Raw genomic sequence first — 17,522 nt, 5'->3', positions numbered from 1 at the left:
GGGAGGAATGACGGGCGGGACGCTGTCGAGATCAGCAGTTTTAGCCCGCAGACTGGGGAGCGCGCTGTCATTGGCCCAGCTCCCTCCAAGCCAGCCAGATGAGCCCCGTGCATGCGCTAGGTAGTGGATGGGTTGCTGCTGCGAAGCACTGCAAGTGGGAGCAGCACACCACTCTTCGACTCCGGCCGCCAAGAATTCCTCCACAAAGCCTACCCCGGTCCACTATCCTTCCCCCCCCTTGACACACCATTCCACATCAGTGAAAGCCGTGGCACCGGCGCAGCACTTGGGCGCCAGTTTGCGCAATAATCATGCCAAGGTGGCTCTTCCAGAGCGACTTGGCTACAGCTTGGCGATACTCTGGGGTCGAGTAAGCCGTTATCCCCCAGATCAGGTTTCGGTGAGTTTCTTTTGTCCCTCCTTTGGCGGAAGCAGCGGAAGCATAATAGTGTGTGTGAAGTGTGTGGATTACTGCGTATATGAAGCGCACTAGTCTTGTAATAGACTTGGCAGGTCTCTTGATGGCTCAGCTCCGCCGTGCCAAGTGACGAATCCCAACTTCTCGTTCAAGTGTGGTGTAGACGTACGGCGTGGTATGTTCAAGTCTGTCGAAAATCCTACTGTGGGGGGTTGAGAGTCGTTCCTGCTGATGCGTGGGAATATTCCGTCCGTTTTCGTGCAAAACTCGTGGTTACCTCATAGGCCGACACGGAGAGGATGTGAAGTTTGGTCGTCTACCACGCAGTCTCAGCGAATCAAGTGCCGCGCCTGACAGGGTCTGAACGCTGAGTGGGTCAGATAGAGCGCCCCGCTAGCGAACACTAGTGCAGCCGAAGTCGCGAGCAGTTCGCTGGCAAAGTTTAAGCGGTAAGGTTTGCAAGCGAGATCCCCAAAATCCGGGGTTGAAAAGTGTACTGTTAGCGGCCTCGGAACCACACCGACAGGTATGAATTACGTTGCTGACCTCCAAAGTACGTCGCTGAAGAGGAGCTGAACCTCGAAGCCTGCACTAGAGCAGCCTGAGACTGTCTGGATCCGAGAAGCGCGAGACATTTTCCATGTGCCAGTCACTCCGGCAGTCTGGTTTGCTTCCGTCTCGTGGCATCCGAAACCTCTTCTGGGTTAGAGCTCGCACTGTGGACGGTGCATACCTCCCTTGGATTGCAGAAGAGTTCTTGTTGGCCTCTCATCATGGATGCACTCCGGGATCCGCCCCACAAGAACTGCCTGAAAGTGGGCCAAATGCGGGGAAGTATTTGAGTACTTGCTCCACATCAATGTGCACACCGTGTAGCGCGAGCAAATACGCACCAAAGCACACTGTGCCATTGCAAGCACTCCGTAATAAAGCACCGTTCTCGTGGTCGTTTTCGTGATCCAACACAGAAGAGTGATGAACTCTGTTTCCAGATATTAATGTCAGCGTGGATCTCTGCACTGTGGGTTTATAAAATAGTATTAAGTTCTTACAAATTTGCCTGTCCGAACGATTTCTTGGGACTATAGGGAATGCTTCCTTCTATAGGGTTATGGCTGGGCTTTTCGCTGCTCAGTGCCACCGTAAACCCAACCATAGACACAAACTTGTGCCACCGCCGAAACTTACTCTCTCAGACGATTTCAGACATGCTCTGTTTGTGGCAGGTCGCGTTTCCCGGCCATATATCCGATGATGCTCATCCTCTATCTCGGTTCTTTACAGTCTTTGTCCATTCTTCACGAACTCGTACCTTCTCGGCCTACCCTTTGCCTGTTTCCCTCGCGAGTAGTGTGTCCGTACTTGTACACACTAGTCCATATTGCAAGCTGCCAGGATATATTTCTCCTTCCAGGGGTGCTCGACAGCCTGAAGCACGACATTGAACTTCCTGACAAGCTTTTGTCTCTGTTTGGCTTACTGAGTGCGGAGTGCTCTGTACACTATCCCAAGCTAGTTGTAGTCTGGCGCGTGTCTTGTAATAAGCAGTCGAGGCCAGTGAAGGAACAGTAACTAAGGGGCGGAAGACGCCTGCTCCGGGTATACGGATCGTACGTTTCACGCTATAGCCGAGGCCGCCCCAGCACTGCACTAACTTCTATAGTAACCATCGACCGGTAAATCGCACTATAAGCCGAATTCGTCTGAGCGACAGCCGAGCTTTTGTTGAGTTCCTTGGAGACGGTCGGTTGGCGACTCGAGTTTGTGCTTTACGTACCACTATACTGTCTATACATACTCCAACGGGCTGACGCAGTAGCGTACCGCATGAACATACACGGAACACACGACTGTTGGGTCATTTTCCATGTCCGCGCCGCATCCACAACCGGCCCCCGTGAACCTTGAAGGGCATCCTGCCGGTCTCGCTTGAGAACATGACACTATTCGCCCTCCATAGACGGTGGGATGCAGCCCCCCTGGCGCTCGCCGAAAGAATGGAGCGGACGGCCATGGCGTCGATTGTGGCGTTGGCCGACCCGGTTTCCGGCAGCGGAGGCACCGTCAGCAATCGAGAAGAAATAGGATATAACGTTATATGCACTCGCATCATGTCGAGAAGGCAAAGGCAGGTCTGACGCGCGTATGTACTGTAGATTCCTATTTCGCCCCCCCCCTTCCCTTTTCTCCGTGACCTGCCTATCCTGTAGCAGTCAGGTGTGACTGTGGGTGTCGGCTCGAACCCGATATTTTGTAGTGTACTCCGTATTTGTTTTTTTTTCTTGGTCCTGACGCTGTGAGACAACAAAATCGGAGATAACCCAGTCCCGGCCGCTTGCAGCCGTCCAGGATAGGAAGCTGCCCAGCTAGCTGCCTAGCCGGTAAGCTGCTTGTCGGTGGTCCAGCGACCTCTGACGATGGTGCGTTTGAACCCAGTAAAGCGAGATGCGGCATCACCCGTGCACCTGCGTACCTGGATTTTGATACGTAAGACGATGTCATACCAGCTTGGATGTATGTTGTTTCGTATACGGTCCGTATTCTCCGTACAGCGGTAGCAGCGAAGCCGCTGGGTCATCCAGTCATCGGACAAAGACATGAAACCATCCAGCACCACCGGCGTTGGACCAGTTTGCCTTGGCTCCACGACTCGTCAGGCCAAGAGGAAACCCGACTTGAGAAAAGCATCCACAGGATACGACACACCGCAACACCTGATCACGTAGGCGGGTTATTCCGCTGCTCCATCCATGTTCCCTTTCCGCCCGAGTTCCTAATAATGCAACAAATGTGGAGAAATGAAAATAATAGTTCGGCTGTCGTTCTGGAAACTCCATTCTCAGCACGAGACAGGTTTCAGTGGGAAAGGGGGCTGCAGGGACCCTGATTCACATGTTCCCAAGGTGCATGCGTACCCGAGAGTGATCTGAGAACCAGAGAGCGAGAGGAAGGAATGAAGAGTAGGCCGAGTCCCGTGCTTGAGAATATCCTCATCGCGTCATGCAACTGCGTGTTTTTACGAATCCGACATTTGCTAGTACCCAATGTCCCTCATCCCAGCGTCCATGAACCCCGCCACTCATCGCAGAACGCGGTTACTGCCCATAAGCGGAGCAACTCGAGCAGCAGAGAGAACAACCGGGTAAATATGCCCATTACAGGTCTCGCGCTATCGTGATAATCTCTACATGCGCAGGCTGTGGTTATAGCACTCTTGCGTGGCAAGAGAGTGCGAATGATGCCTGGCTGGGCGTCATCCATCCGCTTTGTCAGCTTTGACGCCTTACGTCACCATCAATGCTGATTTGGCTTGCTGCCGCCCAATCACCCGAGTCGCTCTTTTGCTGCCAACGCCAAACGCTCGCAAGTTAAGATACCACCACAAACAGCAATATTGAGCAGGAGACGTACATTCACTCCTCGAAACACGCACATATGGAGGCTGAGGGAAACGAGTGATACTAAACATGCGATCACCCCTCTTGTCCCTTATCGCCTTAAGTGCTACCGTATCGGCTCAACTCGTGGTGCCCCTCCTTCGAAGTCCTTTCGCGTTAGAACGAGCTCAAGCGCCCCTCATGAACCCCGCTGGTCCCGGGCCGGCGCTTCCTCCGGTGCCTTCTCCTGGCACGCCTGCTGGAAATGGAGGTGGCGTGGTGCTGTCCGATGTCATGGGCCGCGATAGGAGCATGAACCTCTTCGCTAGGTATGCACATCCACCTTTTGGTACTGATGATTCATGCTTTAAGAAGGGGCAAGGCTCACTTAGGCTTCCGCAGTCTCGTGAGAGACATCGAGTCCGCCTCCCGTCGCCTCGAAGACTCGTCAGAGAACACGACAGTGCTCGCCCCGCTCAACTCGGAAGTCGAGAAGCTACCTAGGAAACCATGGGAAGATCCAAAAGATTATGGAGTGCTTGGGCCCGATGCATATGAGGGCGGGGAAGGCCGAGAAAGAGCCCAAAGAAATCTGCGCCGGTTCGTGGAGGCGCACCTCGTGCCTGTTAGCCCGTGGCGAGAGGGCGACAAGGTCAAGCCAGTCGGTGGCGGGCGCGAGATCTGGTGGGAGGAAAAGGAAGGAAGGCGCCTGGTAAGAGTCACTTAAGCCCACCATGCTGCATACGCTGGGAAGAATAGAGGGTTTGCTGATACGCGAGCGCAGATTCAACCTGACGGGATAGAAATCATTAACGTCGCAGGCGACGTGAGGAACGGTCAGGTGGTATGCCATACATCCGACGGCCCGTTCATAAATCAGGACTAACTTGTCGTTGCTCTTTAGTGGATCATCAGAGGCGTTCGAAATTACGCTTAGCAGAAGGCTGCAGGATGCTGGTGATGGGCTGTGGCTATCGTGCGGTTCATGCGTGCGGTGCCTGCGAGTGTAATCCGTACCTGTATGTGCATGCTCAAGGAGAACTGCAGAGGCAAAAAGGTGGGGCAAGCTGGGCATCTGCCTTACCTTCGGTCCCTGTCAAAAAGGGACCTTCAGCTACAGTAGGAAAAGTAGACCCTGGAATTGACGAAATTCCGATGGTGCCGATGCAACGAAAAAGATATGTGCAGACTTTTTGCTACTGCATCTCTCTCATGGCAATATGACAAAAATAGCTGCTCTCCCTGGGTCTCTACATGTAGGCCAACCTTAAGGCACTCCATAGTTTAAGGTACCCACTGTGCAGTGTAGTTAGCTGAGATGAACCTTGCATACATAACTAGTACTCCAGAGTACGGAGGACGGGATCCTCCTGATACCTAATGGGCTCTGGTGGATACCTGGCGGTTAGCCGACTTTCTGCCGCTTATCGTTATCAGTCCGCGACACGGTGGAAGAGATCTGCGGGCCCTGCGCCATCGTCAGAGCGGCTCGATCAAGCACACACGATCCAATCCTGAGATGCCTTTTCTTCTCAAGCAGCGCGTAGTGCTCACTCTTTCAGCAACCCAACAAGTGCCTTGTCGCCGCGCCTCGAATCCTCGGCCAGCCAGTTAGGGAGCTCAGCAGAGACCGCATGATAAGACCACTCTTAGCTGTAAGCACCAGCTCCTTTTTCTCGGTCGGCATTTGGCCTGTGTGTCTCCTGAGCCGGAGCCCGCCAGCCAGCCCTCAGCACCGAAAAAGCGACTCCCGCTGCCCCTTCCTCCTTTTGCACCGGGTTTCTTGTCTCGATGACCATGTTGGTCATGTGAGCGTACTAAGACATCTGCAGAGGCTTCGAGCTGCACGACGGTATGAATAGCCAACCGCTGCACGCCGGCAGCGGCTTCGACCGCGACCGCGACCGCGACCTCGACGAACAGCGCCATCGTCCACACCATCAAGACGAGCTTGCGAGACGTGAGAGAGAGCGCGAACGCGACCGGGACCGTGATCGCGAGAGGGACGAAGCTGATCGCCATCATCGCGAGCCGTACCCGCCCGCTGGCTCTGCCTCCGCCTCCGCCGGCCCCCACCATAGCACCGCTGGCTCCCTTCCGATCCATCAGCCTGTCGCATCCAGGATCTCGAACTCAATCACTGGTCCTGGTGGTCTTCTCGCAAACCACGGAAGCTCCGCCCCTTCCCTCCCCATCAGCGGCCCCCCCGCGCCCGCGCCCGGCTTCGGCGGACCATTACACAGTGAAGCTGGCCGGCCTCCGCAACAAAGTGGCGGGCCGACACACGGGGGAAGCGCCCAGCACCAGATGTTTGCGCCCATGAGCCACGGGCCGAGCGGTCCCAGCGGTCCCGGGAGCTCGATCGGCGGACCGGGCGGGCCCGGTTCCATATATGGAGGCCCTCTTCAACAGGAAAACGGTCGGGGGATGCCGCAGGACGGCGCTAGAGCCATGCAGCAGTTGCCGTTCGGCTCCGGCATGGGTCACGGGAATGCCATGCCTCCCGGACCCGGAGGGATGCCTCAAGGGCAGCAGCCGATACTCAACGTGGGTGCCCTACGGTTAAGAGGACGCAACCTCTCTCTTGGAGTGCGCGGCACTGACGTTTGCTCTCAGGATGCGCTTAGTTACCTTGATCAGGTGAAGGTTCAGTTCCACGAGCAACCGGACGTTTACAACAGATTCCTGGATATAATGAAGGACTTCAAGAGCCAAACGTGGGTGCTCGCTGCCGGGAACTGTACTGGGTCAAGTCGCTAACCCAGACCAGCATTGATACACCAGGAGTCATCAGTAGAGTTTCCGAACTCTTTGCCGGGCATCCGAACCTGATCCAGGGTTTCAACACCTTCTTGCCCCCCGGATATCGCATTGAATGCGGTCTGGAGAATAACCCAAACAGTATCCGCGTCACCACCCCCTCGGGCTCAACCATCCACTCCATCGGCGCAGGGCGCGCCTCGCAGCACGACACAGCACAACCAGGAGGCGGAGCATCGCAGGGGTATATGAACACGAGACCGGGCTGGCAAGCGCCGCTGCCGCATGGCACGGAAAGCCCTGAGGCGACATTCAGCGTGCCAGCGCAGAATGGCCCGTCGGGCTATCCTGGTTCTAGCCACGGTGCTCCGTTTGACGGTACCAGCCCGATTCAGCAGAGGTCGGCGCCTGCCAACCAGAATGGCGCTCCCATGAACCATCCCCCTGCTCCCCGGACTGCCCACACGCCTACACCCGCTGCTGCCGGTTCGGCCGGCACAAACGGCGGTCCAGCCCAGCAAGCCAATCTGGAGAAACGCGGCCCCGTTGAGTTCAACCACGCCATCAGCTACGTCAACAAGATCAAGGTAAGTAATCCTCTCTCTCTCTCTCTTTGTTCGTTTCCCTTTTCCCACCCGCGCCGGGATGGTCGGCTTCCGTCAGATGTCTCCAAGGGAATTGAATTAAATGGGTCGGATGCACTGTGGTGGAGACTTTCTCTTGCCATTGATTCGACACGGCTGCTAACGGCGAGCCAGAATCGCTTCCAGGACAAACCCGAGATTTACAAGCAGTTCCTGGAAATTCTCCAGACATACCAGCGCGAGCAAAAGCCGATCCAGGACGTCTACTCTCAGGTGACGAGCCTCTTCCACACGGCGCCCGATCTACTCGAAGATTTCAAGCAATTTCTTCCCGAGTCTGCCGCACAAACCCGAACCACCAGCCAGCGCGCCGAGGATAACATGGCCATGGCGGCGTCTGCGCCAACGCCGCAGCCAGGACATGTTACTCGTGACGGCCCCAAGATGCCCCCGGTTGGCAATTTTGCGCCCCCGACAAGCGCGAGCAAAGAGAGCAAAAAGCGCCGGCCTGAAAAGGCAACTGCCGCTGGCCCTTCCAGCTCCGAGCAGGCGCAAACGTCTAGCCTGCGAGCGACGCTCCCTGCCGTGCCTCCAACCAACAAGCGGGCTAAGCTAGCACACAAGCCCAATGTTTCCGAGTCCACCTTCATCGAGCCCACGTTGACCCCGGTCATGCCCGAGCCCCTGGCGCCCACGCCGCTAGCAGTGTCGACTCAGGACGATCTCGCCTTCTTCGAGAAGGTGAAGAAGCACATCGGCAACCGGACGGCGACGACGGAGTTTTTGAAGCTCCTGAACCTCTGGACCCAGGAACTGATCACCACGGATGTCTTGCTTTACAAGGCCAACCAGTTCATGGGTGGTAACCCTGAACTTCTCAACTCGCTGAAAGCCATGCTTCGCCAAGACACCACCGACGAGACGATCGAGAACCGGCCAGAACCCCCCACGGGCCGGGTATCGTTGAGCAACTGCCGCGGTTTTGGACCCAGCTACCGACTGTTGCCGAAGCGAGAGCGCCTCAAGCCTTGTTCCGGGCGCGACGAACTTTGCCAGTCGGTGCTCAACGACGAATGGGCGTCGCATCCGACTTGGGCTTCGGAGGATTCAGGCTTCGTAGCCCACCGCAAGAACGCTTATGAGGAGAGCTTGCACCGCATCGAGGAAGAACGGCACGATTACGACTTCTACATCGAGGCGAACCAGAAGTGCATCCAGCTCCTGGAGCCGATCGCGCAGCAGATGCTTTCGCTGCCCCCCTCTGAACGTCCCAATTTCAAGATGCCGGCCGGGCTTGGCGGACAGAGCACGTCCATCTACAAGAGGGTTCTCAAAAAGATTTACGGCCCCGAGAAGGGCTGCGAGGTGGCCAACGACATGTTTAAGTACCCGTTCACCGTCGTCCCCATCGTCATGGCTCGGCTGAAGCAGAAGGATGAGGAGTGGCGATTCACCCAGGTAAGATTGATATTCGACGGAGCCGCATCGCTCGGTGACCAGCCAAAGTTTGCTGACAAATATGTGCTACAGCGAGAGTGGGAGAAGGTTTGGCAGAGCCAGACTGAGGCAATGCACCTGAAGAGTCTGGACCATATGGGCATCCAGGTCAAGACCAACGACAAGCGCAACCTCTCGGCGAAGCATCTCGTGGATCTGATCAAGACCAAGCACGAGGAACAGCGTCGTATCCGGGTTGCCAAGGGCAAGACGCCCCGATACCAGTTCGCCTACCAGTTCACGGATGAGGACCTCATCCTGGATCTGCTCCGCTTTATGGTCATCTTCGCCAACGTTGGCGGTCAGCATAACGCGCAGGAACGGAGGCGAATTCTGGAGTTTTTCGAGACATTCATTCCCATCTTCTTCGACCTTCCCGAGGACAAAGTTTCGGAAAAGCTCGCCGACATTGACCAGGATTCGGCAGAGGAGGACGACGAGGACGCAGCCCCGATGGAGCTCTCGAACGGCCGCAGCCGCCGCAACGGCAAGAAATCGGACCTTCTGCGTGGAGTGCTCGATCCTAGCCGGAACGGCAGCCGGAGTCGTGGACAGAAGGAGAGCAGCGCCGCCTCGGGCAGCAAGGAGACCACTCCCGATGTGGGGTCGGCGAACGAGGAGGAGACGCCGCACACTCCAGAGGACTCATCCGTTCCAGAGGTGTCGAACGGTCGCTGGCTGCCCACGGTACCCGGACCGATCATCGTCGAAAAGAGCAAGGGCGGCAGAGGACCCGATTTGGTGGGCGTCGACGGCGAGCTCAAGGCGGACGCGCCGTTCCCGCGCGCCTGGTACAACTTCTACTGCAACCAAAACATCTACGTCTTCTTCACCGTCTTCCAGACGCTCTTCCAGCGGCTCGAGGAGGTCAAGCAGAGCACGGACAGCGTTCTCGAGGAAATGCGGCGTGAGAACGCCGAGAAACCGGCCAAGATCTTGGGCCTCGTTCACGACGGCCTCCACTACTTCGATAACGAGGACCCGGCGACGTTCTGGCCCAAGACGAGGGAGCTGATCGAGGACTTTATCACCGGGGAAATCGACGAGAACCGGTACCAGGAAGTCCTGCGGCATTACTATCTCCGGAAGGGATGGAAGCTCTACACGATCCAGGAACTGCTCAAGACGCTGTGCCGGCTCGCCCTGAGCTGCAATAACCCTGACGCTAAGGGCGAGAAGACCAAGGAGCTCGTGAAGGCGTATCTGGATAGCCGCCAGCAGACCGAAACGAGCTTCCAAAACGAAATCAGCGCGCGCAAGTTTGCCGAAAAGTGCATCAAGGATGGCGAGATGTTTGTCATTGCATGGGTACGTGTTTCCAGCTTTTTGGATTATCATTTTTTCCCCCCTTTTCTTTCCCTTCCTTCTTTCGTTATCTTGTTGTCACTTGTGCTGCGAGCGGTGAGCGGCGAGTTCTAATTTTTTTTTCCTCCTGTTATAGTACCCTGCCAAGAAGGAGGCGACGGTGCGGTGGCTGCAGAAGGACGAGACGACTTTCTACATGGACGAGATGGAGCGCATCCAGCAGTGGCAGTACTACATCTCGTCATATGTGCGCATCGAGCACACCGAGGGCGTAGTCCGCTCGAGGCTCCAGAAGGTGCTTCTGGAGCGGAACTTGCCGTCGGACGTGTCGCTCAAGGACTCGTCCGACAACGACTACGCGACCAAGCCGCTGCACGTCAACGAGGGTCTGGTGGTTAGAATCTGCCTGAACTCGTCCAAGATGGTGTTTGAGAAGGGAACGTCCGACTCGTTCATCTTCGTCTCTGGAGGTGGCGAGCGCGGTTCGGCGGAGGAGGAGGAGCGCGAGGCCGAAGCCAAGGCCAAGGAGGCCTTCCGGTCCGAGATTCGGGCCGAGAAGCTCAAGGAGAAGATGGTGACCAACAACGCGTGGATGAAGGGGCTAAGCCACGAGGAGGTGCAGAAGGTCAACAACGAGTACCAGATGTGGAAGGAGAAGGAGGCCGAGATCCCGTCGGTCCAGCGGGAGGAGGCGGCGGATGCCACAATGGAAGGTTAAAGCCCCCTTGGGTGGTTTGTTGATGGGGGGAGGACTGGGTTTGGGTGCACCGGCGCAGACGGCGCGGACGGCGCAGGGGCGTAGGAGCCGGAAATGGATGGCCAATGGACATGGAAGGGACGGGAGGAGCGGTGAGCAGGCCGATGTTTGGGACGCCGTACTTGTTTCGTTCCTCGTTTAATGGTGTTTTTTCCTTGCTTTGACACAAGTGGGGGTCGTGGCAGCGGCGGAGCGGCGGAGAAGTCGGTCGCCTGTATTATCCACCCCCGCCCAACCCTACTTCTCTGCCGCAAAGTCTCTTTGGTGTTTTGGTCTGCTGTGACGGGTCGTCGGCAACCCCGTTCAACTCGTTTCTTGCACTTCGATAGTTTTCAAATTTTGGAAGTCGAGTTCTTAGCAGTATGTTTGCTTGTCGACGGTTACCCTCGAATTCCTGCAGGGTTACGAGTTAGTAGTGTGTGAGCTGCCTGTGCTGTTTGTTCCAGACCCTCTTTCCGAGTGTAGGTAGGCGCTGAAGTTTGGTTCAGAGTTGGGCCGCACCAGGGAGCTCAGACCCCCCCTGCTCCAGGAAGGAGAACAACCTGGAGTCCAGGCTTGGCACCTGAGCAATCAATCCACTGCACAACCGCTCCACCATCAAACGAATCGCAGACAACGGCTCTCACGCCACACAGCATAAACCCGCTACGTCGGAGAGGGTTCACCATGAAAGCGCAACTAAGGCCAATTGGCCTTGTTCTGAGATGCCAGGGCATCAGGAACGAGACACAAATCAGACCTGATGATGTGTTGCGGCAGAGAACCGAAAAAAAAACACATACGCAACGACGCTTGTTCACTTCTGCCATCTCCAGCCCGACACGCCCCAAGCCGTCACCGCTAGCTCGGTCCCCATGTCGGCTCCCGCTGGGGCATTTAAACCGGTGGCAGGAGGGTCGGCTGACGAGGAGGGCACCTTTCTCGACGAGTACCATCCGGAGGGTCCCAAAGGAGGACGAGGCAAAGTCATCTTCTGATGAGGCGAAGGAGGATGCACAGGGGAGCGCGCCCTCTGGGGGCAAACCTGGTGAGATTGAAACCACCTATTTCCGTGCTCTCGAGACGAGCGCTCACGTTATGGAATTTTGTTTTGTTTTGTTTTGTTTTGTTCTGTTTCCTAACTTGGTGTAATAGTATACCCGGAGCGGTTGCTCATCTACCACGCTGGCACAGGGAGTAAGAGATTCACACCATCCACACCATCTTCAATCGCTCAACCCCCCTTCCCCCTTTCCCTTTTTCCCTTTTCCGTTCCCTCTTCTTCAACCACCCTTTTTTTTTATTATTAAACCAACCAAAGATATCAGTCCAGCTGACAAGGTCCACAGAAACCACCTTTCTTGCCTGCCTTAAACTGACTACTCTCTTCGTCTTTGGCTTCTTCGATATGATTGTGGCACCAACCTACATCTCGGCGGGCGAGCCCCTGATGAAAACGGCCGGCGGGGAGCCCTTCCCCCCCCCCCCCCCCCGGCCTCCTTTTTTTTTTCCGTTGCCCTTCTCCTACTGACACGTCATCGTCGTCAACGAACGGTTACAGTCGCCCTCTGCGGCATCATCCCGGCCGCGTACGTGGCCTGGACGACGTCTCCCTTCGTGGCGGCCATGCACCTGCACCTGCCGCCGTACGCGCGGTGGTCGCCGGCGATCCTGGAGCGCTTCGCGCGCACCGCGCCGCCCGGCACGCGCCTCGACGTCACCACCATGAGCCTGATCGGCAAGCCGCGCGTCAGCTCCATGACGCTGGCCGACCTGCGCCCGGCCCGCCGCCGCCTCGGCACCGTCAACTACGCGCGCGACACGTCCCGCCTCGACGCGACCCGCAAGTGGTGGCGCTTCCGCGCCGTCGCCGAGTTCAGCGTCCAGGAGGGCGCCGAGAAGAGGGTCAAGACCGGCTGGGTCTGGAGGGACATCCGGGACGGGATCGCGAAGAGGGCCGCGGCCCAGGCGGCCGCGGCAAAGCAGTGACCATGGCGGGCCCTCTCCTTTCTCGGCTCCCTTTCTTTGGGTGACGAGACATTTTTGGGATGGGGAGGAGAGGGGGAGAAGGGGGAGTAGGATGGGGGAGCTTGAATCTCTTCTCCTTTTTTCATTCTCTTCTCTTTCCTTTTTCTTTTCCACCAAAAAGAACAATTGTGCGTATTGTACTGTTAACCCTAGAGCGTTTAAGCTCACAAAGTGTATCGCTTGCTTGCCAGCAAGGTACAAACAAGTCGGTGTACAGAAGCATAAGGGGCTGGTCGGCTTCATGGACACGACGCCCATGATTGGAGCTGCGGTGGAAATTGAAGGATAAGGTGGCATGAGTCGGCCTCTCCCTCACCGTCCTACGGCAAGGTAAGGTAGGTTTGGCCGTGAGGGTTCAGGCGCATCAACACCCATTACCCAGACTTGAGCGAGCTCCGCAGACGTCTTTATTTCCGTATGTACGTACCGTAAGCCCATTTGTAGGTTTCCGAGAACAACAGGCGCATACCAGCCTGCACCCATGAACCCAACCAACCCCGTCAACGTCCAAAATACAGACAGAGCTTCTTGCCGCTCACCCAAGACAGATGAATATTTTAACAAAAACCTGCGCCGGTATCCTTGCCCGCCCTTCACACCCCGTTCTTTCCTTTCCCTGGCCATTTTCCGCACCGCCCAAATTACTACTAATACATGGTGTTGCCGGGACAGTGCCCTTTTAACCAAAACCACCCGAATCAGATAGTCCCTCGATATGCGCCGGAAGCAAAATGAAGATGATATATCCAAGACACACCACCACAGTTAGAAATGGAAAGGTTGTTGGCCTCGGTCGCCCTGTAAGGCGTCTTTCGAGTAAAGACTATGCCCTTGTGTTCTGTTCGTTCCCGCACAACTCCTTGTGTCGCGCCCGACCCAACGCCCCGGCGAGTCCAGCGCGGGAGAAGAGCAAGCAAGGCAGAGGTATCCCTGATCTCATAGAGGACATTTCGAGAAAAAAAAGCAGGCCTGGTAGACAACCACACCTGCTTTTCGGAAATAGGGAAAGAGAGATAAAACAGGGGAATTGGCACGGCTTCTCCGGCCTCTTCAATGCCTCTTCATGGGCAGATGCGCATCATAGTCCCACGCCCGCTTAAGTCCGCCCTCGTAGACGCTAGCCACCGACTCCTGCCACATCGCCGGCGTCACAAACGTCTGGGGCGGCGCGGGCGTATACGGCGGCATCGGCATCTGCGCACCCGCCCGCAGCTGATTTTGGTGCGTGGCGTGCATGTTTTGGAGGCCAGACGACTCGACTCCGCCCAGCGAGTTAGCTTGCGCTGCCACCGAGGGAGGTGACGGCTGCGCGATCTGGGGAGTCCCAAAGGATGTGTTCCACTGGCTGCGTGCCCAATGGACTGTTAGATCACCGCCAAGCAATGCACATGTATCCAAGGAGTCATCGGCGAGAGGGGGTTGGGGGGACTATTAGGGAGAGCAAGAGATGGTGACGTACTCAAAAATGCGCGATGGGTTCCAGGCGGGCGCTTCGGACAACGGCAACGTCTGTCCAACACCCGGCGCCTGAGAACCGTGAACCGAAGCCATCGTGGTTAGCGACTGTACGGAAGGCGATTCACCTTTCGTGTCCGGCGGGCCGACCGAGACGGGTGTCAGGGGGTGGCTGGTGTAACTAACTTGCGAGTGCTGCATCTGCGAGTCCAGCGGTCGGCCGGGCGGGCTGGGATGCGTCGCCGAGTGTGGGCTACCGTATGGGAAGGTCGGCTTGAGGACGAAAGGCTTCCGGATGTCTGCCGAGAAAGCCTCACGGACCGAGTCGATCTGCTTCTGCATATCGGGCATGGGCCACGCGCTCATGCACCTCTCCAGGATCCTCATATGGCGGGTGAAGTAGTCCCTGGCTTCTGAGTTCAAATCCGGGTCCGGCGACGTTATCGCAACCTTTGGTGCCCTATGGTCAGTCCACTGCAAGACATGGCGCGCTTCAAAGGGGAGAAAGAAGTCGGCGGTGAGAGAGAGAGGGGGGGGGGTTACGTACGAGATGGAGCACAATGCAGCTTAGGATCGCGTAGATGGTGAAATTGATCCCCCGTTGCATGCATTGAAGCCCGTTGAGCCCGAACGAGTTGATCACCGCCTCCTGCAGCCTGCAGAGCATCTTGGCCGCATTGTAAGAGACTACCATGTGCTGCTTCCACTGCCCTCCGGGCGTCGATGGAGATAGGGCAGCTAGTTGTGGTCTATTGAACAAGATGATAGATAAGTAGTAGTAGGAATGGAGGTTGCCAACAAAGGCCGAAGGTAACCAGGGCGGGGACCCGTCCGCGGGGTAGCTGATGGTCAGGTCTGCGGGGAGCCCAGCCAGCCACGCGTTCAGGGACGGATCGAGTTGGACGAATTCGGGGTCAATGCCCCAGTCCTTGGTCTTCTTGAGCCGCCCATAGGTCCTTGCCATCCGGCCGACAGAGCGGACGATCCGGGCAAGGTAGGTGAAATTGCGCGAGACGTGGTATTCAGACTCGTCGCCGTTTGGTAACGGCCGCGGCAGGTTGAAGTCAACGCTGTCCTCATCGATCTTGAAGTCGGTGCGACCTGGGGCAACAGCCCGTTAGCATCATCACCATCGCCAGCATAGCATTACCGCGCCTGGCGGCCGGAACACTTTACCTTGCGGGGAGCCAATCATCAGCTCAACCACAAATAGCGTTTGCCAGATGCGGGTTTTCAGCGCGCACTCTGCCTGGCTTGCACCGCACCCCCTGCCAGCCTGATGTTCTGCATAGTGCTCGTCCAATCCGAGGTCCTTGCCAAGCTGAACGCATTGCACGATGCTCATCCACGACCGGTAGTAATAGCCCTTTTTTGGCGCCGATTCCTTCGCCTTCAAGAGTATCATCAGAGCCTGGAGCGTGCTCAGTCGTGGCACGTCCATGAAGGAGTCGGCGTGTCCTGCAAATCGGTTAGTTTCCGGAACTCGGAGGCTGTCAAGGGTGATGGTGTCCCGTACGTGATGCCAGCGCCAGCCATTGCTGCCCCTGAGCAGGCTCATCCGCCAGGCGACCGGCAATGGCAAATATGGCCTCCAACAGCAGGGGTGATATGGAGTCCCTGTTGTTATGCCACTGGTGGTAGAAGTGGTTCTTGTCCAAGACGGGCACGTAAGGATGCGCGTTGACGAAGTATAGGTCGAGATAGTGGAGGACCGTGTCGTCGTCCGGCATCAACTCCGGGGGGATGCGGATTTTGGAACCAGGTCCCGCCATTAGTGGCGGCAGGGAGGTCTTGTACTCGTCTCCATCCTCCTCCACGGGCGGCTCCTCGTCCCTCGCAGACTGCATCTTGCTGTTGAGATAGGGTGCCGTTCCTGCCTCATTAACTTTTAGAGACCCCAAGAGGTCTGCCAAATCTTGCTGGGCGTACTCGGACTGGTACGTTTCTTCCGAGGAATCCGGATTAGGGGCATGCTGGAGCGGAGGCGTTGGGAAAGCGGCGGTCTGCGCCGCATACTGCTGGTCAACGGCACCGACGGATTGATGGTGCACGGGTGAGTAGTGAAGGCCGTGCGGCACGGGCTGAGGCTCCCCATACTGCACCGGATGGTAAAGCCCCGATGTATCCTGGTAAGATGACTGTGATTGATAGAGAGCTCCTGGTTTCGGGGCGTGGGCGAGCAGCTGCTGGCTCTGAATGGGCGGCGGCTGTTGCCCAAAACCGTCGGGAGTATGCTGGACCTCGATCTGGGGTTGTGGTGGCTCGTACACTTGAGAGTCGGAGCTGTCAAAGCCGTTGGGGCGAACACAGTGCAGCTTCAGACGAACGCATGCGGAGCAGGGCCACGTATTGGTAGTCGCTGCATCGCATTTTATTTTCCTCCTTCGGCATCCCTCGCAGGCTCTCATAACTATATGTGCGGGTATTAGCATGGCACTCGTGGCACAGAAAAAAAGCAAAGGAACTGATCTCATACCCTTCAGTCGCTTGTGTCGGTTGTGCTCATCAACGAACACATAGTCTGCAACACCGAGTTAGGACTGAGACGACAGGTTGGACTAGAAAAGAGAACTTGACGCCAGGCGCACTTTTTTGGGTTTCGCGTGGCTGCTGCTGGTAAGCTGGCGGCACGAAGGAGAAAGAGGCCATCTGCGAGGTCTGAGGAAGCAACCTCCGGGTTGTCGGATCGTTGGACATGCTGGAAACCGAGGTTTGCACAGACGCTCACCCTGGCGCGTTAACGAGAGGCGGAAGCTGCGGATGGCTCGACATTCAGGACATGAGCCAAAATTGATGGATCGTCGTTGCCCGCTTGCGCAGCTGGGAAGAGCGGCGTCTTTTATTTCCGGGCGGCAATGTCGTCGGACGATGCGGCAACAGGCGCGGGGGCTCGGGCTGGCGTGCTGCGAGCGTGCGTGCGTGCGCGCGCGCGTGTGTGTGTCTGCGTGTGCGTGGGCCGGCGAGGATGTGCAGCGAGTTTTAGCGATGCGCGCCCAGATTCGGTATGTCCAGTAGTCCGTACATACAATAATAACAGTATATCGTTCAGCAGCAACTGTCGAGCTAAAATGAGCCGGTGCCTGGCTGGTGGTTCAAGGGGCCGCTGACGAATAAAGGGCAACCCTGCTCTGGGCGCCTGCCTCTTTTGATACCAAGTACAGAGAGGCGCAGGGTGCGCGGCGTTCTGTTCTGGCAACTGCGGGTGTGGGTGCGATCGCCCGAAATTTCCCAGGACAACGCGGAGGGGATCTCGAGTAGCGTTGCAGGCAAATCGCCGAGCAACCGGCCGGGGGGGGCGGACTCCGGTAGTAAGGTAAGGGTCTCGAGTGAAGAAAAGGGTCGAGAAGGACCTCGAACCCCCG

The 17,522-nt window shown here is 57.0% G+C and overlaps 4 protein-coding genes across 4 annotated transcripts; 3 read left to right on the top strand and 1 right to left on the bottom strand.

Annotated features, from left to right (window-relative positions):
* Positions 1–1,438: 1,438 nt before the first annotated feature.
* P884DRAFT_80691 (uncharacterized protein) lies at positions 1,439–2,121 on the top strand. The gene has a single exon (XM_069446104.1). The coding sequence runs from the start codon at positions 1,510–1,512 to the stop codon at positions 1,861–1,863; it is 354 nt and encodes a 117-aa protein (XP_069300688.1). The 5' UTR covers positions 1,439–1,509; the 3' UTR covers positions 1,864–2,121.
* Positions 2,122–3,885: 1,764 nt separating this feature from the next.
* Positions 3,886–10,659, top strand: P884DRAFT_192772 (uncharacterized protein; the record flags this gene model as incomplete). Its single annotated transcript, XM_069437700.1, has 10 exons — positions 3,886–4,124; positions 4,198–4,507; positions 4,580–4,662; positions 5,251–5,405; positions 5,618–6,342; positions 6,412–6,512; positions 6,566–7,142; positions 7,314–8,597; positions 8,670–9,944; positions 10,078–10,659. The coding sequence occupies 10 exons, from the start codon at positions 3,886–3,888 to the stop codon at positions 10,657–10,659; spliced, it is 5,331 nt and encodes a 1,776-aa protein (XP_069300687.1).
* Positions 10,660–11,212: 553 nt separating this feature from the next.
* P884DRAFT_255677 (uncharacterized protein) lies at positions 11,213–12,745 on the top strand. Its single transcript, XM_069441009.1, has 4 exons — positions 11,213–11,725; positions 11,833–11,874; positions 12,027–12,143; positions 12,239–12,745. The coding sequence occupies exons 1-4, from the start codon at positions 11,365–11,367 to the stop codon at positions 12,664–12,666; spliced, it is 948 nt and encodes a 315-aa protein (XP_069300686.1). The 5' UTR covers positions 11,213–11,364; the 3' UTR covers positions 12,667–12,745.
* A 1,010-nt stretch (positions 12,746–13,755) lies between these two features.
* Positions 13,756–16,857, bottom strand: P884DRAFT_275212 (uncharacterized protein; the record flags this gene model as incomplete). Its single annotated transcript, XM_069442818.1, has 7 exons — positions 13,756–14,050; positions 14,165–14,610; positions 14,708–15,261; positions 15,337–15,618; positions 15,677–16,570; positions 16,637–16,681; positions 16,749–16,857. The coding sequence occupies 7 exons, from the start codon at positions 16,855–16,857 to the stop codon at positions 13,756–13,758; spliced, it is 2,625 nt and encodes an 874-aa protein (XP_069300685.1).
* Between the last annotated feature and the right edge of the window lie 665 nt (positions 16,858–17,522).

The sequence above is a fragment of the Thermothelomyces heterothallicus genome, assembly GCF_042370625.1.
Source record: "Thermothelomyces heterothallicus CBS 202.75 unplaced genomic scaffold P884_scaffold_3, whole genome shotgun sequence".
NCBI classification, from domain to species: Eukaryota; Fungi; Ascomycota; class Sordariomycetes; order Sordariales; family Chaetomiaceae; genus Thermothelomyces; species Thermothelomyces heterothallicus.
This window is presented reverse-complemented; position numbering and strand designations above follow the sequence as displayed.